The 27766-nt window shown below is 38.0% G+C and overlaps 1 protein-coding gene across 1 annotated transcript; it reads left to right on the forward strand.

Annotated features, from left to right (window-relative positions):
* The first annotated feature begins 42 nt into the window (after positions 1–42).
* On the forward strand, positions 43–27176 carry IFRD1 (interferon related developmental regulator 1). The gene is made up of 12 exons (XM_023228164.2): positions 43–392; positions 5308–5412; positions 5548–5632; positions 6437–6561; positions 8362–8519; positions 11361–11411; positions 11495–11673; positions 11764–11872; positions 17379–17513; positions 22181–22309; positions 22734–22829; positions 25421–27176. The coding sequence occupies exons 1-12, from the start codon at positions 299–301 to the stop codon at positions 25508–25510; spliced, it is 1356 nt and encodes a 451-aa protein (XP_023083932.2). The 5' UTR covers positions 43–298; the 3' UTR covers positions 25511–27176.
* The last annotated feature ends 590 nt before the right edge of the window (positions 27177–27766 follow it).

Here is a 27766-nt window from a genome sequence, read left to right on the forward strand (position 1 = left end):
AAGTCCCGCCCACATGGTGACGTCAGGCGGCGGTCTTGCTACTTAAGGCGTCGAGGCCTCGCCTGCCCCGCCTTAGCTCCCGCGCTAAAGAGAAACATGTATCGTTTCCGATCACAGCTCTTCACGGGGATTTCTGCTGCCGCCACCGCCCACTCTTACCCCCGCCGTTTCTCGCCTCTGTTGTTAGCCGAAGACTCGCCTCTCAGCCGCCCGCCGCACAGACGCACGAGTAAAAAGTGCAGCTCCATCGGCTGATCCTCGCTAAGCTCCGACTCTAGGCGGCACCGGGCGTCCCACGATGCCGAAGAACAAGAAGCGGAACACTCCCCACCGCGGTGGCAGTGCTGGCGGCGGCGGCTCCGGAGCAGCTGCAGCGGCGGCGGCGACAGCAGGTAAGGGGTATCCCCGCCGCCGGCATCCCGGTTGCCGGCCAGGCTGGCGAGGCTCCCATTCTTGGGCACGGTGGGAGTTGTAGTTCTTTCTCTGCTCTACACGTTTGCGTTTCCAGGGTGCGTGGTTTGGCCGCTGAACTACAATTCCCAGCGTGCCCTGGGCGCCGTTCCTCGCGCGATGTAGATCTGGCGTGCGAACCGGACTCTTGGGCACTGGCTGTGGGGGCGGGGAGGAATGGGTCCATGGGCCTGAGAGTGTGTGGGAACAGGGGCTGACCGGGAGCTGGGCGGGAAAGGAGAGTTCCTTTCTCTGCGGCGATCTCTCCCGATCTCTCCCTGACCACGGGTGGGGAAGAACAGGGAGTTGGGTCCATGCCGTCACTGGCCGCCTTTGAGCCCCCGGCTCCAGTATGGAGCTTCTGGGATGCCAAACGTCCGGCGGGTTTGGACGGGCTCTTGCGTCACGCGGCCTGGGCCTTGCGCTGTGGGCCCGGGGTGACGCAGAGGCTTCGGGGAAGTTTTCCGTCCCGCCTATCCACCTGGCCAGGCGGAGGCCTCGGAGGCGGGGGGACCACTTTCTCCCCCCTAGGCTGTGCTCCTGCCCCTAACTGGCACCTGCAGAAGCCCCGAACCTCTAGCACCTCTGCGGTCACCCGAGGCGACCTCCTGCTCACAGGGGAAAGAAACGCGTTCTCCTTTGTGCTGCATTCTATATGTTCTCTGCAGTGAGCCCCAGAGAGGCAGGGTGTTGGGGAGCTTAGGTTACAGTTGGCTAAAAGTTGAGGTTATTGTGCCCTCGCTACGAAGTTGAAGTTTTTCCTGGGTGGGATGGGTAGGTGCTTAACTGAATTTATGGTTTTCTACTTACCATATGATTAAGAAAAGGGATTCCAATTGGAATTGGAAGGCCCTTCTAGGAGAGACCCCAATAAACTCAAATCGAGTATTAAATAACCTGGGTAATATTTTATTTAGAAATTTAAACAGGAGTTAAATATTGGAGTATTCTCCGACGTTATCGTACTGGAACTATTAGCCATTAGGTATTTTTGAACACAGTTGTCACTCTGCCACGGCTGCCACTCAGAACGATATGCCTTTGTTCACAAGAAAAGTAAATATGCGCGTTATGTTGTTAAAGGTTATTGGAAACTGGCATTTAGAAAGCTCAAAAACTCGTGATCATGTATTAAACATTTAATACTTGACCATAGGGAGGGATTCTTAAAACAGCAATCTTTTCCATTTTTTTAGGTGCCTCTTTATTTTGAATGCTCTCCATGTTGATGAAATTCGTTCTTTATCAAGATGTAAAATATGTAATTAGTTTATTGTGGCCTCTGGTTGCTTTACGTGAATTGAGGATACTTTTTTTTTTTTTTTTAAGGGGAAGGGAGTCTGTCTGTGTCGCCTAGACTGGAGTGCAGTGTGGTGTGATCATAGCTCACTGCAACGTCTTAACTCCTGGTCTCAAGCAATTCTCCCACCTCAGCCTTCTGTAGCTAGGACTATGGGCATGTGACACCATTCCTGGCTATTTTTTACATTTTTTGTAGAGACAAGGTCTGTGTTGGCCAGGCTGGTCACAAGTCCCTCGTCCCCAGGGATCCTCCTGCCTCAGCCTCACGATGCTGGGACAGTGCCTGGTCTGAGGACATTTCTTACCACTGTGTTTCAGCTTTTCCTCATCTGAATCAAACATTTTAATTCTTTCTAGAAGATATTTATTTTATTCTTTTACCCTTTTGTTGATGAAATGGAAAAGTTTGACAGCTAAAGTTTGAAAGTTGTAATGATATTAGTAATGGCCTAGATCACGCACAAACCTTTATTCCCGTCTAAAGTTTCTGGGCAAGCCTCCTTCCGTTTTTGTGCTTACGGTACCTATACAGGCTTCTGGTGGCTGTGCGGGGATTGCCTTTTAAATTTTGCCTCAGGGCTCTTTTGTGACCTTTCATCAACTTTATTGCTGCTACCTTTTCACTATTTTAGTAGAAAAGATCCATTTCACCACTGAATTTTAGCATATGTAAACAAATGGAAAATTATTCTTTGATTAATTTATAACACAATACATGCTTTGAATATCTTTGGAAGTATGTGCTAGAACTTGTTAACTGTGGTTGCCTCTTAGAAGTGGAACTGGGGAAAGGGATGGGGTGAGATTTACTTTTTGAAACTTTAACTTGGTCCCATGTGAATGTTTTACGTCTTTAATAAACAATTAATAAATAATAGTTGAGTAGAAGAGATGGAAAATTACACAAACTTTTGCTTACTTACAAGCCACTTACCTAATTGGTATTTTTAAATGACATCTAGAAGAAATGGGATTCAAATGAGGTCTCCACTATATAACCAAATTGTCATTATTACTTTAATGACTTTTCCATTTAAACTATTTTTTATGTTAGTGGAGAGTTTTAGGAAGGTAATAAAATTGACTTCTTTTATACAGGTATGTCATAGCACTTAATTTAAAGAGAATGTTTTCAAGAAAGAACAAAACCTTGTTAGTAAGCCCTCTAGAAATAATTTATGTACCTAGAGTGCCGTCTCTTTCATGGTACTTAGGCTCACAGCGTGGGTGAGTTTGACCTAGATATCAGACATTCATACAGGGTTTTTTTTTCTTGATATTTGTATGTGTGTATTTTTTTTCTTTCCCTCAAATCTTAGAAATCATTAATACTGATGAGTTAAGGGACCAGAGTAAGAGCTGCATAGGAGGAATACTCTCAGAAATAGGCTATGAAAAAGAAAAACTGTGAATTGACTTGTGAATAAATGTTAATAAAATTAATCAGATGACACTCATCTATTGCCATGACTTCAGCCATAAACACGAGGAAGATAGATCCAGAAATAGAGTATGATGTCATAGGTCTTTGTTTATTCCTGTCCTAAGCACTCTAAGAAATGTTGAGATTTTGGCTTCATTACTTAATCTTTATGGTTTACTACTTTGGCACCATGCAAGCAAATCTGAAGGCCACTTGCTTGCTGTGTTAATTTAAAAATCTGCTAAATTCTCTGTTTTGATTTTAAAAAAAGATAACTCCTTTAAAAAAAAATCCAGCCCAACAGTAACAGGCTTAAATTTGGAGCATTAAAAAAAACAAAAACAAAACTCTTAGGGTGGAGACATTTGAACATAGGAACTTTGATTTTACTGAAAGGGAATTAGGTTCAGAGGTTAATCAGGTGACTCACTGTCACTTTTAGGGCAGAATTTGGGACTTAACTCAGTGCTGATTGTAGTGCATGACTTGGCAGGCCTTTTATTAATGCAAAATCCCTAAGCAACTGTGTATTTATTCCTGAAGTTAATGAAGTTGAAAGAAAGATTCTAGTTTTTAAAAAGATTTTATTTTTTTTAGTAACAGCATTGGTACTTTTTTTTTTTTTTTTTTTTTTTGAGACCGAGTTTCACTCTTGTCGCCCAGGCAGGGAGTGCAATGGTGCTATCTTGGCTCACTGCAATCTGTGCCGCCTGGATTCAAGCGATTCTCCTGCCTCAGCCTCCCAAATAGCTGGGATTACAGGCGCCTGCCACCAGGCCCAGCTAATTTTTGTATTTTTAGTAGAGACTGGGTTTTGCCATGTTGGCCAGGCTGGTCTCGAACTCCTGACCTCAGGTGATCTGCCAGCCTAAGCCTCCCAAAGTGCTGGGATTATATGTGTGAGCCACCTCACCCAGCCAGCATTGGTACTTTTAAACTCTTGCACGTTGTATAGAACCTTTCCCTTAAAGGTAGTTTATCTGATAGGCTTTTATACTATATCAAATACCAAAACTTCTATTTTAAGCCTTTTTTTCTTCTCTCACTTTAAGTTGTCTTTAAAACTGCCCTGTCTTAACTCCTTAATTCCCCTCAACATAAGACATGTGTAACCTAAAAACCTATTCACCAGTTCATGTTTGCTAAGCCCAGCCATTCTCATTGGAAAATGTATTTGTCTTACTCTTATGATTATCTATGATACAACACTCTATTTCTGGATCTGTTTTCATGATTTGAAATCATAGTCTGGAAGTAATTTTTTCATCTTCATATCAGTTTTTTTTGAGACAAGGTCTTGGCCTGTTGCCCAGGCTGGAGTGCAGTGGCACCATCTCGGCTCACTGCAGCGTCTGCCTCCCGGGCAGAGCGATTCTTCTGCCTCAGCCTCCCGAGTTGCTGGGACTATAGGCGTGCACCACCACGCCGGGCTAATTTTTCTATTCTTAGTAGAGACGGGGTTTCACCATGTTGGCCAGGCAGGTCTCAAATTCCTGACCTCGGGTGATCCACCTTCCTAGGCCTCCCAAAGTGCTAGGATTGCAGGCCGGAGCCACCACCCACCTTCCTATCAGTTTTGGTGTCATAAAAAAATGAGTGCCTCAGCTGGGGGCGCAGTGACTCACACCTGTAATCTCAGCATTTTGGAGGCCGAGGTGGGTGGATCACGTGGGTGGTTCACGAGGTCAGGAGTTCGAGACCAGCCTGACCAACATGGTGAAACCCTGTCTCTACTAAAAATACACAAAAAATTTGCCTGTAATCCCAGCTGCTTAGGAGGCTGGGGCAGGAGAATTGCCTGAACCCGGGAGGTGGAGGTTGCAGTGAACCAAGATTGCGCCACTGCACTCCAGCCTGGGTGATAGGGACATTAAAAAAAAAAAAAGAATGCCTCTTGTTAGAGGACTGATGCGTATAGTTGATACATCATTGGTGCTTTGAAATACGTATTAGGTGAACTGACTTAGTTTAAGAATATTTAAGAATGTTCACTTGTGATAAAATTCTCTCTTTTTATATGAGTCTGTGGTTTTATTACTGGATTTCTCTTAAGTAAACTTAAAAATTCCAAAGTTAAATATTTAGATATATGCCAATAAAATAACTTATCTTTTTCCTCTTTTACCTAATAGGTGGCCAGCATCGAAATGTTCAACCTTTTAGTGATGAAGATGCATCGATTGAAACAATGAGCCATTGCAGTGGTTATAGTGATCCTTCCAGTTTTGCTGAAGATGGTATGAGTTTTAAATTTAAATTTGCGACTTTAGATAAAATGTTTCAGGTGGAGGAATTCTTGTAGCTAAGGTATACTATTGTTCCCTGTCTTTTTTTCTTTTACTTTATGATGGCTGGTTTATATTATTTCTTAGGACCAGAAGTCCTTGATGAGGAAGGAACTCAAGAAGACCTAGAGTACAAGTTGAAAGGATTAATTGACCTGACCCTGGATAAGAGGTAGGCAATACTGGAAACTCCATTTTGTGTGATTCTATGCTTGATCTTAGTCAAAAGCTAAGAGAAATGATTATTCTGTGTGATTCTAATCAGCTACCTTACATATATATAATTTGTGCAGCTCTCAGATAATAGCAATCTATTTTTCCAGAAGGTTAATTTGTTTACTTTGGATCATGTTTCTTGTTCCATTGGACTTTAATGTGTGTGGTAACATGCCATTAGAGTTTAGATTGAGTCAGATTAGTAATTGTTCTAGCATAACAGCACATACATAACTCTATTTGATTATAATATAAATGAATTTGTTGAATTAAAACATAATGAAAACTTGCTTTAAGCTGCTTGTCTACTAATGTTATAATATGAAAAAATGTCAAAGCTAGATTGTTTTTCTTCACTGTAGCTTCAGAACTGACCTTAATAGAATTAAAAAGCCCTGAAGATGCAATTCTAGACGTTTATAGTTTTTTAAAAAGTGTAAATTTACTTAAATATGTAATATAGGAAAATAATACATTGAAACTATACTCATACATTGAAACGATAAAATATTATGTAGGCATTTAAAGTTGTGGCTATCAAACTAAAAAAAATGCCATGATATAAAGTGGCCTTAAGTGTTTTGTGTAATAAGGTGAGTCATAGATGGAAATTAAATTATATTATTGACAAATGGTTAGAACTTGATGAGAATTAGATTTAAAAAGTCTATACATAGATAAAGTTTAGAAGGAAATAAGATTTTAAAAAGTATTATATACTCCAACTGGATCTTTTTCTCTTACATTGGGTGTTAAATAGTGCGAAGACAAGGCAAGCAGCTCTTGAAGGTATTAAAAATGCACTGGCTTCAAAAATGCTGTATGAATTTATTCTGGAAAGAAGAATGACTTTAACTGATAGCATTGAACGCTGCCTGAAAAAAGGTAATGCCCTTATTTTTGAGTCACAGACATAGAACTAATACTAATAAGAAGTATGTTAACTTCTTTTTGGTAACATTCAGTAATAGCACTGTAACACTGGTCTACTCTTAAAATTTTCTAATAGTCAAGGAGTACACCATCTTGTTATAGTTCAAAATGAGGCTTGTTAGAACTTTTTGTTTTACGTAAAAAAAAAAAAAAGCTTGAAACTAAGAAGGATTGGGGTAGATTGTCATCATCCTTTTTTGTATCAGTAGAGGTGATGGTCATTCTCTTGTTACCAGAAAAGCTTGAAAGTGTATGTCAGACATCTAGCTCATTTTCCCTTGCACTTACATAAAACATTGATTATACCTGTAAATTACATCATTTTCAGGATATCCCTTGGAATACTTGAATTCTAGAACTTTGTAATAGAAATTCTGGAATTCAAGTTGTTACAGTGATAGAACTTTTAAGACCAAAGAGAGATCGTAAAGATAATTTTGTCAGACCTTAAAGTCCAGTGTTACCAGACTTATCAGATTTAGGACCACCAAATTTAAAAAGACTTGTGACCAGGCATGGTGGTTCACATCTGCAATTCTGGCACTTTGGGAGACGGAGGTGGGAGGGTCGCTGGAAGCCAGGAGTTGGAGACCACCTGGGCAACAAAGCAATACTTGGTTTCTATTATAACAAATGAAACAAAGCAAGATTTGGTGTCTGCCAACTTAGCCAAGTAAGAACATTATGAAAATAATTATCTTCCACTATCATTATTTTATTAGCAAAATATTCTAGCACCAAAAATGTAGAAATGCACTTTTAAAAAATTGAATGAACTAAGCTTTATATTCTTATTTTTCTCATTTTACCTGAGAGTAAAAAATTTTGTTGTAAGTGAAACCTTTGATCAAATTCACCTCTTCCATTGAATAGAATAAAGAAAGGCCTAGGAAAACTGAGATGGATCTAAGCTTATATATCTTGTTATTGGTATAGTTGATAGCAGACCCAACTTTTAAAAAATAACACAATGGCTCTATTAAAGGTGTTTTACATTCAAACTGTATGCTATAATGGTTGTTGGACTAGATGACCTTTAAAAATTCCATTTTAGCTTGCATATTTTTTACATTGTTAATTTATCAGGTAATAGTTTAAGGTTAGTATTTGCCCCACACCTCACCTGTGGTATATACAGTTCTCAAGAGTTAATTTATAGTTACCTTTATATAAATGTATTTTTTGCACCACTGCATTCCAGCTTGAGTGACAGTGAGACCCTGTCTCAAAAAAAAAAAAAAGTTAATAAATGTATTTTTTATGGTCTTAAAGAGTTATTTTTAATCCTGTATTTATTTAAAAAAATGTTGGTGGGGAAACCCTGAAGGTTTACCTGATGGACTGTGTACACCTGAAATGCTTAGGAGATTAATTCAAGGGCAATTTGAGCACTGTTTATATGAGTACATTAAGGAGTTTGAAGACAGAAATTGGCTTGAAACACATTTAGTTGAACTGTTAAAATACTCCCTTAAGATAGATATTAATCTCCATTTTACAGATGAGGAACCCTAGAGAATAAGAGTAATTAATCGATGATCGTTTGGCTACTAAGTGGAATCTAGGATTTGACTGAGGTCTGTCTGTCTCTATAGTTTGAGCCTAAGTTTGTAACTTGCATCAAAGCCTGGAGCATGGGGTTTCAAAACTGGTAAATGCTATTTTGTCATTGATCAAATTTGGGAAATTACTGTCTTAGTAAGTGAGTCTACTGAAAAGACTATCGTGATTGCATCTTGGCTGCTTTTATAGGTAAGAGTGATGAGCAACGCGCAGCTGCAGCATTAGCATCTGTTCTTTGTATTCAGCTGGGCCCTGGCATTGAAAGTGAAGAGATTTTGAAAACTCTTGGACCAATCCTAAAGAAAATCATTTGTGATGGGTCGGCTAGTATCCAGGCTAGGCAAACTGTAAGTATAAGATATTTATATTTATAGATCTGTCTATTCATGATAACCAGACATGGTGCACCTATAGTACCATACCAGCTACTCAGGAGGCTGAGGCAAGAGAGAGGATCTTGTAAGTCCAGGAGTTTGAGGCAGCAGTGAGCTATGATCATGCCACTGAACTGTAGCCTGAGACAAAGCCAGACACTGCATCTTAAAAAAATAATAATAATTAATTTTATATTTCTGGGTTTGGGTAGACATAGGAAACTCTGAAATTCTGACTTGCAAAATAGTCTTCCAATTTTGGGGTTCGAGAAAGCTTTCATTCTCTGATTGTTGGATGTTTACCTCTTGTAACACTTGACTTTAGATTTTGGGTTTTGGGGGTTTTATATTTTGTTTTTAGTGTGGCAATAAGTGATACAAATGATCATATGGACATGTTTTACTTTGTCACAGAAACATCTGATGTGGTCTTAGTGGATTTGGGAAAATAACGTGTGATCCTAAACTGTTTTTTTAAACAAGTGAATCAGTTTAAGCTTGAAACATTTTAATACTTGTAATATTGATTATCCGAATCAGCTTCCTTATTAGTATTACTTAAGTGACATTAATCTTTGTCTAAGTAGCTTGGTACAAATGTATTTCTTCTTCTTATCATCACCACCCAATGCAAATTGGCTGGAACCCCAGGCCTCCATTGCAGCTCCACCCACCTGTAGGTTCTCTCCATATGGCAGCCACGTTAGCTAGGTGACAGACTCAGACAGAGCATGTCACTTTTGCATCTAGTTCCTTGGCTTACCAGCCATATGGAAGCTGGGAATAGTCTAGCTGTTTGCCCTGGAGGCAAAGAAATTGGAGTTTGGCAACTTCATAGTAATCTCCGTGCCCTCCAGTAGTTAGTAATCCTGAAATATTTAATTAGCTTTTGCTACTTAACTTTTTCTTTTCTTCTTTTTGGGTGAATATATGCAACTTTTAAATCATGTGGAACTATGGGTATAATTTCGTACTAGAATGACAGAAGACACTCTGCTGGGTAGATTTTTGGAGCAGTCACTTAATTTTGATTGTATGCGAGTTTTTTGTTCATTTAAAGGCATTTTCTTTTTCACACTTCGGAGTTGCTGTGAATTTTTAAAAAACGTTAGTCTCCCTGTTTAGCAGATGGAATCCTTATTAAATTGAGGCAATCCTAGGGTTTTTTTTTTTTTTTGACAGGGTCTCACTCTCCTACCCAGGTTGGAGTGCAGTAGCACAATCATGGCTCACTGCAGCCTCCACCTGCTGGGCTCAGGTTATCCTCCTGCCTCAGCCTCCTGTGCAGCTGGGACTATAGGCATGTGCCACCATGTCTGGCTCACTTTAAATTTTTTGTAGAGATGGGTCTTGCTGTATTGCCCAGGCTGGCCTTGAGCTCCTGGGCTCGAGTGATCCCCCTGCCTTAGTCTCTCAAAAGTGTTGAGATTATGGGTGTGAGCCCATATCTGGGCTCTGCCTTAGTCTCTCAAAAGTGTGAGATTATGGGTTCTAGTTTTTAATTGGCTGTTTTTCTTAGAGTCATCAAAAAGGAACCATGTAGCCTTGCTTCTGCTGCTTACTTAGCAGAAGGGATTATGGATTGAAAATTTCCTTTAATGCTTCGGCTACTTTTAAATTTTAACAGTGTTCAGTTTTTACCAGGATGATATAATGAAAATAAAATAGTGACACCAAGCAGATTAATATCACAGATATCCTCATAGTACCGGAACAGAACTGACTGAAACTTGGGCCTGATGCCAATGGTGACTTTAAAGACTTAAAGCTTTAATAATACTTGGAACAACATGAGGGAATTTTAGTAACAAAATGTGGAGAAAGGGGAAATGGAGAATAATAAAATCTCAGATTACAAATTCTGTTTTTATACGGATTAATTTGTTAAAACAAATTTTCTGAGAATCGAAGGCTTCTGTTTATGTTGCAGGTAGATGGCTTGTGTAAGTATTGTGTTCTAAGTGTTTTATTCGATAAGCTTTACCTGTCTAATCATACAGTGTACTCACTTTTGTTTAGCCCTTCCCCTCCGCAAACAAAAGGCAATTATATGATTCCCGGCCCTTTTCAGCGTAATCCAGAATAAGTGAAATTTGAATTAATGGGATTAATTAATTAATTAGGTGGGAAGTTTGAAGACAGCTATTTATGTTTTATGAAATTTCTGCTCCTGTGTGCTTATTTCTTAGAAGCTGATTTCTTTTAGAAGTTTTCATAGTAGAGTCTTCATAAGAACAAAAGAATATAGATAGTTTTAACAGCTAAAAAACCAGTGGAATTGTAATGTGTTTTAAAGGCTTTTTAATAGAGAGGGCAGGCTTCTTTATCTCATATGTCTGAGCTTTCTATCTTTGAATTTCAGTTGAAGTTTGAAATGATCCAGTAAGCACCTGTAAAGCATACAGAAAGGAAACGAGGGGATAGTTCACCCTTTCAGAATGCTTTACTGACATAGACTCATAAAATTAATTCAGTAATTTAAATCATAGGTTATGGAGCTGCAATTGTTTTAGAAATTATGTAATTCTTTTGCATGCTTTTGATTTTATGGATCAATAAAAGAAGACTGAAGAAGAACAGAATCACTTTGTTAAAGTCATGCTGTGAATTTGGTAGCAGAGCTTGAACTGAAACGCACTTCCTTTGATCTTAGTTCAGTATTCTTTCTCTCCTCACCTCTTTTATATATAATGCTTGGGACCTAATATATCATGTTGCTGAGAACATTTTCACATTGAATTATAAAAGCAGGAAGATGTAGAATTGATAAATAAAATCATTAATGTCTATATATATATATATATTTTTTTTTAGTGTGCAACTTGCTTTGGTGTTTGCTGTTTTATTGCCACAGATGACATTACTGTAAGTAAAAACCTTTGATTCTAGTTATCTGTGGTTATTTCTAATTTAAGGTGGTTATCTTACTTCATATTATTATGCATTAGGAACTGTACTCAACTCTGGAATGTTTTGAAAATGTCTTCACTAAGTCCTATCTCAAAGAGAAAGACACTACTGTTATTTGCAGCACCCCTAATACAGTGCTTCATATCAGCTCGCTTCTTGCATGGACACTACTGCTGACCATATGCCCAATCAATGAAGTGAAGAAAAAGCTTGAGATGTATGTATTTTTAGTTTCATGTTTTATAAAAGCAACATTTAGTGGACGTAATTGGTTGTATTCACATAGTAATGACTAACTGTTTTTTAGGCATTTCCATAAGCTTCCAAGCCTCCTCTCTTGTGATGATGTAAACATGAGAATAGCTGCTGGTGAATCTTTGGCACTTCTGTTTGAATTGGCCAGAGGAATAGAGAGTGTAAGTATCTAACTGGCCAGAGGAAAAAGCTTGTGTCACAAGGCCCATTGTTCCATCATTACCTTGCAATTGAGAATTGGACAATAACTTTGGAACGTGGCCAGCTTGAGAACCCAGTGATTTATTTCCCTGCTTCTTGGCGGTGGTGGTATAATATTTTAGAGAGCGGAAACCAGTAGGGGTTGGTAGAGCAGTGTTTGACTGTGGTTCATTATACTTAATTTTTGCTGTCTGTAGAACTGCAGTTTAGGGATGCTCATGGAGAGAGTTTTTTCTAGTGTAATCTGTATGGAACTGCTTGGATTTCTCAGATACCCGATATATCAAGCTAGTGAAGGCGTGTGATACTTCATAATTAATATCAAACAAATGAATAAAATATTAAGTCATCATAGGTTTGGGATGAGATGGGTTCAGTAACTTCTCTAAGCCAAAGATGGAAAGAAACACTGCTCATTAGACTGGGACATGTGCTTTGCAGTTACCCATTCACTTGTTCACTCACAGATGTTAGTTACCATGGCTTGGCTCTCGAAGGGATTTGAGTTTGTGATAGTTTGATCAGCCGACCCAGTTTGCTTTGTACCTATTTTTGATTTAGTGCCTACCATCTTATGTTCCAGGAAATCCTTTAATTTGGGCAAACTGGGTCATTTGGTAGCCCTAGTTTGTCATCTCTGTTTTAAGGATTGCTAAGATAAAGGAATGCCTCAAATCTTACCATTGGAAGGGAGAATTTATTCTTAAGATATGTGATTCAGATACTGTGCTGATATTTAGAAATGAGGAGCAGGTTTGACTGCCTTCACACCGAATCTGTGAAGGATCCAATAAGAAAACTAAACATTTGGGAAATGGGTAACTAAATAGTAGATATTATTGCCAACCTTGAATTGCTTACTAGCTGCTTTTTAATTTAAGGAGAAAGAGTATATTTTCAGAATGAAACTTTTTTGCATTTAAATAAGTTATTTAACAGTGAACAGTCCCAAACAGGATTAATACAGTTCTGCCATGTATAGTCATTCACATTCCATTCTAGGCCTGTATTGAAGAAAGTTTACAGTCTTAAAATTTTTGTGTGTGAAGGGACTCTCTTCTCCCCTACACTCCTTTTGTTGGAGGGATAGTAGGTAGGAATGGAAAGTAAGTTAATGTTGTCAGTAGGTGGTAATTCTCCTTATGTGAGAAATTGGACTCAAATTTAGCAATTAATTTAATTTTACTGAGCTAGTTAATACCTTCTTAACCTCAAGGCATGGAAACCAGATGTCCCAATTTTTAAACTTACATTCTTCTACTGGCCAGAAATGGCAGTGTCTTTTCGTTTTTTTCCTTGGAAATGCATTTTTAAAATGAAGTCATAATGCAGTTTTAATTATACGTGTTGAATTTAAGTTTGTATAAACATTATATGTATAGACACATACATATATATACACACACACACGTACAAACCCACATATCTTTTCTCTAACTTAATAAATTACACAAGATAACCAGGAGAACTCATCCAGACATACTTCATTTGACTTGAATTTTTGTCCAAGGGCAAAAATGAACTGGGTTACAAAATAGAACCTAGTGTTTTTATTTGCTTTTTTTTTTTTTTTAAATAAGCTTTTTATATGTGGGTGCTGGTTGGGGGATAGTTATAGGGTGTTCAAAAATGAAATCTAGGGTGTTAGTGAAAAACATGGACAGATTTGAAATAGGGTTCATACAGCAAATGAGTTTTGAATTATTCAAGTCCTTTTGCTAACTTACTTTCTGAAATCTAGTGATGTGACGAATTCTGCCTGAGAGACTTAGAAAAAAACTTTCGAAGAGCTAACTTTTAGGTTGGATTTTAATGAATGAGTTAGTTAAATAATAATAAACTGTTCAAAGTTGAAATTAGTAATTATTACTCCTTTGTGAGAGTTCTAGGTTAATGGATGTTTGCCATATAACCAATTAGATAATAGTAGACTCTGGAGCTGTTCTGCCTACCTTCAGATCTCTTTCTCTCTTACTACTTGGATAATATTGGGCAACTTCTCTATGCCTCAGTGTCCTTATCATTAAATGGAGAAATTATTAGTCACAACCTCATAGAGTTGTTGAGAACACATGATAGGTACAGTATAAGTGGTAGCTGTTACTTGGAATGTTGGTTGAATTGAGTATTGCGTTTGGCAGTAGTCTGCTAGTGGCCTTTTGGGAACTCTAGAGTAACTTAATATAAGAGAGACATTATTTGGTGGGCAGAATTAAGATCTTGGGAGCCATTGCTGGTGCAATCCCAACTTGGGAAAATTTAACAAAATCTAGTTAGACCTTTTCCAAGTCTCACCCATTCCATTCCCCAGCTGGGCGGACAGAGGAAGTGCTACAGCATAGAGAGAAAAAAAGATAATAAAAGACCAAATATACTCCTGGGAGCCAAATCTGAAATCACCTAGATTTTATACTTTGGAAGCAGCAACTTAGCATTCTTCTTGTTTTTTGCCCTTGTTTGTATAATAACTGACCCTGTGTAAAAATATCCCCATACCTTGACAAAGATATTCTGCCTTGATGAGTAGGAATTGAAATAAATAAGTCTTTTTAAAGACAGGGTCTCACTCTGTTGCCCAGGCTGGAGTGCAGTGGCAGGATCATACCTCACTGCAGCCTCAGACTTTGGCCTCAAGCAATCCTCCCTCCTCCTTCCAAAGTGTTGGGATTATAGATATAGAGCCACTATCTGGCCTCAAGTATTATTTTAATATTAGGCTTTTGTGTGATTTTGATTTCTTAATACTTAGCTATCCAAGACTCAGCTTATTTTGTTTATAATGAGTGTTCCAGTGACTTCTGTATAGAAATAATAGTTTGGGGAATGGTTAGTTTTTGTGACCTTAAGCATCTCAACCTGTCTGCCTGAACTTTTCCAGAAATTTTCTTTGATTTCATTTCATACTAATTCCATTCAACTTTTGAAACCATTTAATTGGTAACTTATTTTGCTTTGAAATAATTATCTTCAGCTGACCAGTTTGTTGTATTTATTTTGTGTTAGATTCAAACAGGCTATTTATAACAGTAAGATCTATAACTTAATGGATGTTTATGTCCTGTGTTTTATATATTTCTAATAATTCCTTATAATAAACCTATGAGATGTGGGTGGTAATAACTGTTACATAAGAGGAGCCTGAGACAGATTGCTAATGTAGTTCTGTCAGGTTGTATAGATCTACGTGGCGGAAGCTTGTGATTCAAACCTAGATGTTCTGACTGCAAAACCTGTGTCTTAGGTACGATATTAAACTGCCTCATATAGTTGTGATTGCTACACAGATTTTTTTAAAACTGTGAGTTCTATATGCCTCCAAATCTAGAATATTGATATAATAGTTAATGCTTCAGAATTTATTGGGGATTTTATTTTTATGTCTTTTTAATGCTTACAACCATTGTTGGAGAGGGTGGATATTGTCTTTTTTTCAGATGATAAGATAGATTTATAATTTATAAAACTTAGTGTGGAGAGTAGTAGATTTGAGATTCTAATCTAGGATTTTTGACCCTGTTGTGTAGTAATGACTGCTATTTTCTTTTTATTATTGATAAGAGTATATTAGGATAATTAATTTATTTCTCTGGGAGCTCATTTTTTATTTGCCCCAGAGTGGTACAGCTCTATTATATAATTATCCTAAACTCCAATTAATAGGCTTTTGAAAGCTGTTTATGGCCTGTTCTTAGTTACATGTTACATTTTATTTCCTTCCTTCCTTTTTTTTTCTTTTTAATGCCCAAGTACTCTCTAGAGCCTTTTTTCTAAAATACTTAGCATTTAATTTTTCAAGTTTTAATAGGATATTGAACTTGGTGATTCACAAACTAAACTTGATTGGGTTTTATCCATTGCTAAGATTATATTACAGTGGAGTTTTTCAGCCGCAGCATGCACTATTGATATTTTGGGCTGGATTATATTTTGTTGTTGTTGGGGTGGGGGGCTGTCTTGTGCGTTGAAAGATACTTTGCAGCATCCTTGGCCTCTCTCCCACTAGGTGCCGATAGCACCCCCCTCTCCTAGTTGTGACAACCAAAAATGTCTCAGATGTAGTCAGATGTCCAGTGGCAAATAAGAACATCCCCAGTTGATAATCACTGGCAGTGATTCTCACTTCTTAGAACAAATTAAAATAATGTATAGAATTTTCTTAAATTTTGATTTATTCTTCTATACAAATTAAAAAACCCTTTACATATACAGATATACACACACATATATATTTAGAATACTGTAAAAGAACAAGTAGCCAATAAAATGAGTAGGAGACTGCTAGTCCCTGAAATGTACTTGTTTTTTATAAATAAAATTATTCCCATCTTGTTATGATGCAAGCTGATTCTTTGGAATTTAAACACAGTTTGGTCTGTTTTAATACCCACTTTGCATCTTATTAATGGGTATTGTTTCTAACTTAGATATAGGAGGTTGAATTGGAACATTAGAGGAAAACATTTGTTGGAATAGTTAAGAATATGTAATTGGAAATATGCCAAGAAGATATTTATGTACTTAAAAGCTAGAATATCTGTCACATTAATTTCAAGCTTATTTTTCACCAGTGTAATAATCCTTTTCATTTTAGACATAAAAAGAAACCAAGAAGGTCCAGAAGAGCTGTTATTTTAATTGAATAAGTTAAATGATTCTTAACCTCTAATGCAATAAATGTTAAACATGTATGAATAAACTAGAACTGGAGATTGCCCATCTCCTGGCTTCTTAGTAAGAAGTATCTGTTCTAGTTTTGATCAGCTAAATAAGTTTGACTCATTTTTTAGTTTTTAGTGTGGTTGTAAAATGGAGTTAGGGAATAAAAACACCACAAATAAAAGAGACTTCTTAAATGCATAGCCACGTTAACTGTGACAAGGAAGCCCGTAATCTGCTTGAGGTCACAGCAAATTTCAATACATTTTTCAGCTGTGCCCCAGAAAGGGATTAAAACTTGTTCTTGTCTTAAATAATTTAATCACCTGAATTATGTGCTTTATTGCTTATTTGAAATATGGCAGTAAATTAGAAAGTAGGTGCTTTAAAAGCACTACTAGTAGCTTTATGCCTTTGGGATAAGAATAATTGGAATTCTGTGAATGTTTGGTTTGGGGATTGGGAAGCCAAGGGTGGAAGCTATATTGATATATCTGTCTCTCACTGGATTTCGAAATCCCAGTAATGTCTCATATATGGTGGGAACACAAGAAGTATTTGTTGGATGCATGTACTTGGAAGGGAAATGTTAATTGTTTTGCTGCAGTACATCATCTTGTAGTCAGCATTTCTGGGTTCGATTATTTCATGAAAATATGTGTTTATGTGTGCCTAGTCCCTAAACACCATGAAGATTTACATTGCCCTATGCAACTGGATATTTTCCAAAGGTAGACTGTTCTTTGTTAGCTCTATATGAGGTCAGAAAAGAAAAACAATAAAGGAAACAAAATTGCTTTTCTTGACCAGGACTTTTTTTATGAAGACATGGAGTCCTTGACGCAAATGCTTAGGGCCTTGGCAACAGATGGAAATAAACACCGGGCCAAAGTGGACAAGAGAAAGCAGCGGTCAGTTTTCAGAGATGTCCTGAGGGCAGTAGAGGTAGGCTTCTTAAATGCTGTAATAGCTTCTCATTTTGAAATTGGATTGTTTCAGGCTAAACTTGACAATTGGGCCGTTTTGTTGATTGGATTTCACCTTTGAAAATAATATCTCATTTTACAGCCTAGCAGGTTTTTAACAATGTAAGTGAAGACTTTTGTTTTTGTCAAAGGAAAATTAATGCTGATGTATAAAGATACTTTATTTTAGTTTTTTTTTTTTCTTTTAAATCAGAAGACTCATAGTGATAGAAATGTATTTGACCTTGGTGTATTTGTCATTTAAACAGTGGTGCTTAGCATATACATTCTTAGTGTACAGTATTTTTTGTGAATTTAGTAAGTTATTGCCTACCCCTTAGACTCCAACCCAGCTTCATTGTCTTTTGTTTGTTTATTTATTTATTTATTTGAGATGGAGTCTCGCTCTGTTGCCAGGCTAGAGTGCAGTGGCACGATCTCGGCTCACTGCAACCTCCGCCTCCCGGGTTCAAGTAATTCTTTGCCTCAGCCTTCTGAGTAGCTGGGATTACAGGTGCCCACCACCACGCCCGGCTAATTTTTTGTATTTTTAGTAGACACGGGGTTTCACCATCTTGGCCAGGCTAGTCTTGAACTCCTGACCTCGTGATGCACCCGCTTCGGCCTTCTGAAGTGCTGGGATTACAGGTGTGAGCCACCGTGCCAGAGGTCTTCATGATCTTTCTAGGAAAGCTGGAGGCTAAAAACCGAAATAACAAAACCCAGCATTTTAACAAGGCCACTTAAAATCATTATCTGATGCTTGAATTTCTTTTATAATTCTCAAACCTGTTTCAATCTATATGGCAAATAAATTGGTTTAGAATGCATGGCTAAAATGAACTATAGGACAAAAGATAGTCTCACTGGAGAAAACTGAAAACTTTAATAATTGTTTTTGGTAACCCAGGTAAATATTTTTTGGATTTAAAGGGTGTGTTTCTTAGATTATTGCTATCTGATATAGCAGTTATTTTAAGAGTATCTTCAAAATGTCATTCAACTTGATGTGTTTGTGAAAATTTAAAATGAGAATTTAAACTGGAGATAGTGAGACCCCACAACAGATCCAGTTTTAATATGTTCCAGGGAATTCTTACAAGTACCCTACTTTTTTTTTTTTTTTTTTGAGACGGAGTCTCACTCTGTCCACCAGGCTGGAGTGCAGTGGCACGATCTCGGCTCACTGCAAGCTCCGCCTCCTGGGTTCACGCCATTCTCCTGCCTCAGCCTCCCTAGTAGCTGGGACTACAGGCGCTCGCCACTGTACCCGGCTAATTTTTGTATTTTTATTAGAGACGGGGTTTCACCGTGGTCTCGATCTCCTGACCTTGTGATCCGCCCGCCTCGGCCTCCCAAAGTGCTGGGATTACAGGCGTGAGCCACTGCGCCCGGCCTAGTACCCTACTTTCTTAATTTTAATCTATTTTTAGAAAAGTAAAATCTAGGATACAAATTAGATCCTTTGGGATTTAAATACTTTGGTTAATGCTGACTTATCACATTATAGTAGTATTTTGTATTTACTCTGGATATTATAGTCTAAAAAACAAAAAACCTAACTAGAGCAAGTATCCATATTAAGAATTGAAATTAGTCTTATAATTAGGGTGGCAGTATCTCTAAAGTAAGCCATTTTCTTTAAGTAACTATAAACTATTCCTATATTTAGATTTTTTTTGAGATACTATAGCCTTCAAAAATATGATGACATGCCCTAGATTTTCTGGATGGACCAGATTTCAAGTTTTCTGCCCTGATGCATCACCTTTGAGTAGTAGATTGTAAGAGTCTCTACTGGCCCTCAAACTGGGCCAACCATAGCACTCAGTACTGATTATTCAGAGGAAGACACAAGTGACATTTCAGCCTACACCAGTATTAACAGCCCCTTGTTGCGTATTCCTCAGACACAGGTAAATGGAAGCCATTCCTATCCCATAGTGATCTACCTGCCCACCTTCTTTTCTTCATCTCAGGATCTCCCTTGTCTCTCCAGCCTCTGCTTCAATGCACCTGCCTGAGAAAGTCCTGTCCTCAGAACCTTGCTAAGGGTTGTTTCTCTTTTTCTTTTCACTGGAACTTAACTTTTTCTGGAGTACCCAGCTTCTCAGATGGGTGTTTTAAATGAAAGTTGCTCAACTGCCACAAGGGAGATATAAACATCTTAGGTGTCGTAGTGGCTGCCACACCATTTCTTTTCATTTAAAACCTTCCTTGAGGCTCATGCATTCTTCAAATCAGTGAGCACTTAATATTTTAGGTGTTTTGCCATAGTTTTCTTATTTCATTTCATTATACCTCTTAAGCAATAGAATTGTCTCCTTTTAAAGGAGAAATGGGGACCAAAGGAATAAAGAATAGTTAAGTAGCAGAGCTGAAATTTGAACCCACTGTTCCGTGCTCTTTGAGCGTGGCCCAATCCTGTATACAGATAGGTCAAGTGAGAGAGTAACCAGTTTCACTTAGGTCTGTCGATTAGGTCCTTAGTGACCTTTATAACAGCAGCTTCAGTGGACTGATGAGGGAAAAGCCAGATTGAAGTGGATTGAAAAGTGAGAAGTGATTAAGTGAAGATGGTATGCCTTGACTATTTTAAAAACCTTGGCTGTAATGGGAAGGGGAAGAGAGTTGATAGTTGGAATGTAGTGGCGGATTGCGGGAAGGTTTGTTGTTTTGTTTTGTTCTAGATAATAGAGACAATTTATGGAGAAGGAACCAGTGGAGAAAGGAGCATCTGAAAATGTAGTCTGTTTCTTAGTATCCATGAGGCATTGGTGCCAGGATCCCCCTCAGATACCAAAATTTGAGTATTCAAGTCCCTGATGTAAAATGGTATAGTATTTGCATATAACCTATGCACATGTACTTTAAATCATCTGTAGATTACTTATAATACTTAATACAATGTAGGTGCTGTGTAAATAGTTGTTATACTTTATTGTTTAGGGAATAGTGAAAAGAAAGAATAGTCTACGTGTTCAGTGTAGTTGCAATTTTTTTCTGAATATTTTCTTTTTTTTTTCTTTTTTTCTTTTTTTGAGACGGAGTCTCGCTCTGTCACCCGGGCTGGAGTGCAGTGGCCGGATCTCAGCTCACTGCAAGCTACGCCTCCCGGGTTTATGCCATTCTTCTGCCTCAGCCTCCGGAGTAGCTGGGACTACAGGCGCCCGCCACCTCGCCCGGCTAGTTTTTTGTATTTTTTAGTAGAGACGGGGTTTCACTGTGTTAGCCAGGATGATCTCGATCTCCTGACCTCGTGATCCGCCCGTCTCGGCCTCCCAAAGTGCTGGGATTACAGGCTTGAGCCACCGCGCCCGGCCCTGAATATTTTCAATCCATGGTTGGTTGTGAATCCATGATGCAGAACCAACCAGATATGGAGGATTGACTATATACGTAAAAGATTGGGATTAACCTTGAATTGTGGAGGGACAGAAGTCTATCTCTGTTACCACCAGGAGAGACGATAATAGGTAAGGATGCTGATGACTTTATAGAGGGTTGGTGGGAAATAGTTCTTTCCTGGTGCCTTAATGTTTTCTGAAATAAACAAGGTTAAAATAAGATAACTCTGCTATTACTTATTTATTTTTGAGCTGATGTTATGCACCGGATGGTCACTGTGTTTGCCTCACAGGCATGTCCTCTTTTACACCTGTAATAACCCTCATGCAGTGTAGGTAAAGATGGCCCCATTTTATGGGCAAAGGAACAGACTCAACAAGGTTAAGTTACTTGATGAAATCACAAGCCCGCAAATTGCCTGTCTGTGTTGTCTAGAGTTGATGGTCTTTTCTATTACATTATATACTTTGTCTGCTGAGTGAGAAGGGGCTGAGGTAGATGTCTGGAAGGCAGGTGGAGTGGTTTTGTCCTTCAAGTTCTGTCTCCTTTCTCCTCTCCCTGTGGCAGTCAGCTTCTTCCTTCTTGGTTGCTCTGACATAGTCATGATTTACCAAAGAATTAAGTAACCAGTTTTCTTAACAAGTTCTGCCACTATTCCAGCTGACTTTTCTTTATCCATCTAACTTTTATTTCCGTGTCATTTGGGCTGCACTCCCTTGGTTATATCTTTGAAATGGTCTTCTGACAGAATTGTTCCATTACTAAATCTTAGATTCTAGTGTTACCTCTTATTTTCTTATAAACCTAGCCTGAACCTCTTGGAGCCCTCTGGTTGCTGGACCTTTCCTTTTTGCTTGGTCAGTTAACCCTATTTACCCTCACTTTCTTCCCTGGATCCCTGCTGCTCATCATTTCACCACCCCGTTTGTGGTGCCATTGTGTTTTCCTGACTGTTTGCAACTTTCTTCCCTCTCCCATCCTAGGCCATTAAAAACACCTGACCTTTTTTTAAGTTTGTTGAGACATGTTGAAATTTAAAGGTGTTCTCAACAATGCGGTTTTTTGCCTTAATAGTTATTGAAACTCAGTTGAGCCTTCAAGTTTATCAAAATTAGACCAATTGTGTACCCTTACATACAGGATAGCAATAGTTTGTCTACATCTCAGGTATGACAGTATCAGTTTAAGCCATATTGTTCATTTATCTCAGCGTATATGACTGTTTAGAAATTGTGTTTACATTAGATCCCTTTGGGCCTTTTTAGTGCCTGTGGTAATTTTGGTTCTTCCATTGGTTAGGAACGGGATTTTCCAACAGAAACCATTAAATTTGGTCCTGAACGCATGTATATTGATTGCTGGGTAAAAAAACACACCTATGACACCTTTAAGGAGGTTCTTGGATCAGGGATGCAGTACCACTTACAGGTAAGTCTCATCCTTTCTACATATTTGCTTTTAAAGTAGGGAGCAGTCTTGAATATAGCTCACTTAATTGGCTTTTGAAATGAATTAGGTATCCAGAGTGCTTCCACATGTTAGAAAACAGTAAACTTATTTTTGAAAGTAGACTTGAATAAATCTGAAGCTGTTCCTTTTTTTTTTTCTTTGTATTGTTAAAGTTGGGTGGACTGTTACCGATGTCTGTCTGAAAGCAAATAGCTTGACATAGCTTTCTTGGATTCAAGGCATTGAAAACATTTGCTCTCATATTGAGAAACAGAAAATAAGTGATCTAAATTTATATCTGTAGGTTCCACATAACTTCTATTTGAATCAGAGTCACTCTATCTGGTGAAAAAGAGCTATAATGTTTAATACTGAGCTGTACCACCTTTTTCTTTCACATAAGTCAAATGAATTCCTTCGAAATGTATTTGAACTTGGACCCCCAGTGATGCTTGATGCTGCAACACTTAAAACGATGAAGATTTCTCGTTTTGAAAGGGTAGGTTTTGTTTTTATTTTTAATAAAGTAAGTGCACCAGAGCTTTGATTCTGTCTGGTTTCACCAAGTTACCTGTGTCTGCCTATACTTGGGAGTTTTAGTTTTTCATGATGTTTCATATAGAACAGCTGTACTAAAAATATAGAAAGCATTTAGAGTGGGGGGCGCATATATATATATACACACACACACACACACGTATAAATATATACACACATAATACACTTGTATATGTACACACACATATATATATATGTCATTCTGGGTGACAGGAGTGAGACCTTGTCTCAAAAGGAAAACAGAAAATAATATTGCAGCTTGTTTGCCCATGAGGGTAAATCTTTCATTTTATGAAACATATTTTGACAACACATTAAAATGTAATATGTACATGTATATTTTACGTATAATCCTATCTTAATATAGGAATGATGTTCATATTTTGTTTCTTTTTATTCTATGGAGTTTTTATGTTTAAGAATAAGGATTTACATAGTCCTTTTAGATCAGATAATAGCCTACTAAGTGAAGTACCAGACTCATTTTACAAATGAGGAAACTTAAGAGGGTTTGTAGCATTAAAGAGTAATTAGTATCATTTTTACTTAACATTTCTTGGTTTTTTTTTTTTTTTTGAGACAGAATCTTGCTTTGTCGCAATCTCAGCTCACTGCAACCTCTGCCTCCTATGTTCAAGCGATTCTCCTGCCTCAGCCTCCTGAATAGCTGGGATTACAGGTGTGCACTACCACACCCAGCTAATTTTTGTATTTTTAGTAGAGACGGGATTTTGCCATGTTGGCTAGGCTAGTCTCGAACTCCTGACCTCAGGTGATCCACCCACTTTGGCCTCCCAAAGTGCTGGGATTACAGGCATGAGCCACCACGACGAACCTACATTTCAGAAATCCTTAATTTGTATATATTATTTTGTGTTGAGATGAAATTCACATAACAGACTATTTTAAAGTATACAGTTCCATGGTACTTATTACATTCATGATGTTGTGCAACTCTAGTTCCAAAACATTATCACCTCAAAAGAAAACCCTCTCTTCATTAGCAGTCACTTCCCTTCTGCTACCCGCTGCAACTGGCAACCACTAATCTGCTCTCTGTCTCTGTGGATTTACTTTTTCTGGAGATTGCATATAAATGGAATTGTGTAGCATGCAACCTTTTGTGTCTGACTTTTTTCATTTATCATAATGCTTTGGAAGTTCATGTTGTAGCATGAATCAGAGAGCTTTATTCTTTTTTGTGGCAGAATAATATTCCATTGTATGGATATATATCACATTTTGTTTATCTGTTGTAACAGTTGATGGACATTTGGGCTGTTTGCATCTTTTGGCCATTGTGAATAGTGTTGCTCTGAACATTCACATACAAAATTTTTTTTGAAAGGCTGTTTGCAATTTTGGGAGGTATTACCTAGGAGTGGAATTGTGCTGGGTCAGATGATAGTTTTACATTTAACTTTCTCAGAAACCACCAAAGTCTTTTCCATAGCTGCTGCACCAGTTTACATTCCCATCAGCAGTGTAGCAAGATGCCAGTTTCTCCACATCCTCACTAATAATTATTTTAATTATAGCCATTCTGGTGGGTGTGAAGTGTTTAATTACATTTTATAGAACCTGCGTATTTTATCAGTTTTATATCCACATAGTTGTTTCTTGTATGGCATTTTAAGTTTTGTAAGAAACATTAATATTTTTACATACTTTTCTCTTTTGAATCATTTTTTTTGAAGAAATCCCCTGCATAAGGTATTGCCAAATTACCTTCCAAAGTTACTCTAATATTGGAGACAATATTTAAATTGTCTCTAGCAATGAATGAAGGCACGTAGTTGTTACACAAAGATTTGACACCTTCAAGTTTTATAATTTAAAAAATTTAATTGGTATTAAAATGGCACCTCATCACTTTTTTCCTTGTTTTTTTTAATTGACAGCCAAGTAGGACTATTTTCCACATTAGTCATGTTTTGTCTTTTCTTGGATGAAACTAAATGTTGATGTTCTTATTTCACTGTTGTTTTTTGAAATTGTCTTATTTTCTTGGTGTTTTGCAAGTTGATTAGTGCTTTTCTGAATATGGAATAGCTGGAATAGCCATTGACTCTTTTTTTTTTTTTTTTGAGATGAACTGTAGTTCTGTCGCCCAGGCTGGAGTGCAGTGGTGTGATCTCGGCTCACTGCCACCTTTGCCTCCTGGGTTCAAACAATTCTCCTGCCTCAGATTCCCTTGTAGTTGGGACTACAGGCTTGTGCCACCACGCCCGGCTAATTTTTTGTATTTTTAGTAGAAACGGGGATTCACCATGTTAGCCAGGATGGTCTTGATCTCCTGACCTCGTGATCCACCCACCTTGGCCTCCCAGAGTGCTGGGATTACAGGTGTGAGCCACCTCACCTGGCCCCCATTAACTCTTTGTTTTTCTCCTTCATTCTTTGTGTGTATTTTATAAACATTTAAAGGTTCAAATTAGTTCATTTCTTTTCTTTGTGACTTTTACCCTTTTTCAGTTTTATAAGAATATCTTAAGTCTTACTGATGCATGTTTTTCCTTTTCTTCATTTCAGCATTTATATAACTCTGCAGCCTTCAAAGCTCGAACCAAAGCTAGAAGCAAATGTCGAGATAAGAGAGCAGATGTTGGAGAATTCTTCTAGATTTTCCGAACTTGAAGCCTATTTTCTAATTTCTGTTTTTTTTCTATTTCAATGTATTTAAACTCTTGAGACGGTTTTTATCTTGGATTAACTTAGATAACTTTTGTAGTAGGAATTATATTGCTTATAATTTAATGTACAGTATTGAAACTGGTGAGTTCTAATTATTAAATATTCTCTGTAAATCAGTAAACATGTATAAAGTGTTTGTAATGTCATAAGTGGTCATAATTTATTTACGAAGACAGCAAAAAAGTTTGATTTCATGATGGGGAAAACTATTAGCCAAAGTTTAATTTCTTACACTGTGGTTGTCAAAAATACTGATTTACTATAATGATATATACATACAAGATATTTAACTTAATATCTTAGACAAGAGTTCTGGATACAATTTTGGGATCTAGTTCCCTGGAAAAGCTGCTGTATTTTTAATTTTTAATGGAATGTAGCTTTTCAAATCCTGTCACTGGCATCAACAAAAGGAATTATGCCATGAGACCTTACAGTTGTACTTAAAAGCCATTCAGTTCAGCTATTGGGACTTCACGATGAATTAGCATATGCCAGAAAGGTTGCTAACCTTAATGTCTGAGAGCAGTAACACTGATTTTATCTGCTGTATGAGACTTTGTGCATTTTACTTTGAAATAAAGATTTTTTTCACACCGAAAGTGCTTCTCTTCTAATAGAAGAAACATTATTTATGGCTTTGAGGTACAGAGTCCAAAATGACTAGGCCAGGTAGGCAGGGAGACAAAACTTTATGTGTGTATTTGCAAACATTAAAGTAGATGAAAAGAATGTAGCAATACGTAATTGGGATTAAGGTTTCTGACTTTCGAGAATCTTGCTGCTTGGCAACTTGCAGTGGCTCATGCCTGTAATCGGCACTCGGAGGCTGAGGCGGGAGGATGGCGTGAGCCCAGTTTGAGACCAGCCTGGGCAACAGCGAGACCTTGCCTCTACCAGAAATTTGAAAAATGAGTGTGGTGGTGTGTGCCTGTACTCTTTATCTACTTGGGTGCTGAGGCAAGAGGGTAACTTGAGCCCAGGAGGTCAAAGCTGCAGTGAGCCGCGATTGTGTCACTGCGCTCCAGCCCGGGTGACAAGAGTGAGACCTTGTCTCAAAAGCAAGACAGTAAAAGAATATTGCTGCTTGTTTGCCCATGAGGTATATTTCTTTCATTGTGTGAAAAGCGTTTTTGACAGCACGTTCACATTTAACAAACTTCAGATTGAAATACATAATGCGAGCAACGTGCCATTTCAAATCCATAGACTTGTTTCTTTGATACTCTTGCTGTAGATCACAGTGAGGGGTAGGGAAGCATATACACTGTAGGGAGAAGTATCAAAATCATTTAAGGTCTTTTTTCCAAACTAATGTTCCTCTCCAACATCCAACAACTCTTGGAAGTCTGGTGCTCCCTCTAGGTGAAAATCATTTGCTGTCGTATGGAGTCACTGTTACTGAGTTCCATCCCCCAGTTACAGTACAGTGGAAAACAGGTTTAGAATCTAGAACTTGTTTGTATGCTGTCACTTGGTTATATTCCAAGTAGGTTAGAACCATGGAAAAGAGATTGCAAATGTATAGTTTCTTCTAAATATTCAATTGCATATATGTATGTATATGTAATTATAAATAAAAATGAATTTTTATCGATCTGTTACATGAACATAGGTTTTTGTTAGTTTTTGAGACAGAATCTCGCTCTGTTGCCCAGGCTGGAGTGCAGTAGCGCAATCTTGGCTCACTGTAACCTCTGCCTCCTGAGCTGCTGGGATTACAGGTGTGTTCCCCCCCACACCTGGCTAATAGATTTTTAGTCGTGATGGAGTTTCACCATGTTGGCCAGGCTGGTCTCGAACTCCTGACCTCAAGTGATCCACCTGTCTTGGTCTCCCAAAGTGTTGGGATTACAGGCATGAGCCACCATACCCAGCCTGAACATAGTTTAATGGTACTTCAAGGCTAATACAGAAAGCCCCTTGCTCCATCCTTTCCCATTCCTCAGTCCCATCCCAGGAGATACTCAGCCTTCAGTTTTTTCTGGCTCGGTTTTTTCAGCCTTCAGTTTTTGGTTTTAGTTTTCTAAATAATATGATTAGCCATTTATTTTTTAGGCATTTGTCAACTTACTATTAAGATAGGTGAAAATTTCTTTTATCCTTTCACATCCTTCTAATATTATTTTGGTTAGATCATGTACTTGTTTGCATAACTGTGCTCATACTTGTATGTTCACTCAT

This window comes from Piliocolobus tephrosceles, chromosome 8, assembly GCF_002776525.5.
Source record: "Piliocolobus tephrosceles isolate RC106 chromosome 8, ASM277652v3, whole genome shotgun sequence".
In the NCBI taxonomy this organism is placed as follows: Eukaryota; Metazoa; Chordata; class Mammalia; order Primates; family Cercopithecidae; genus Piliocolobus; species Piliocolobus tephrosceles.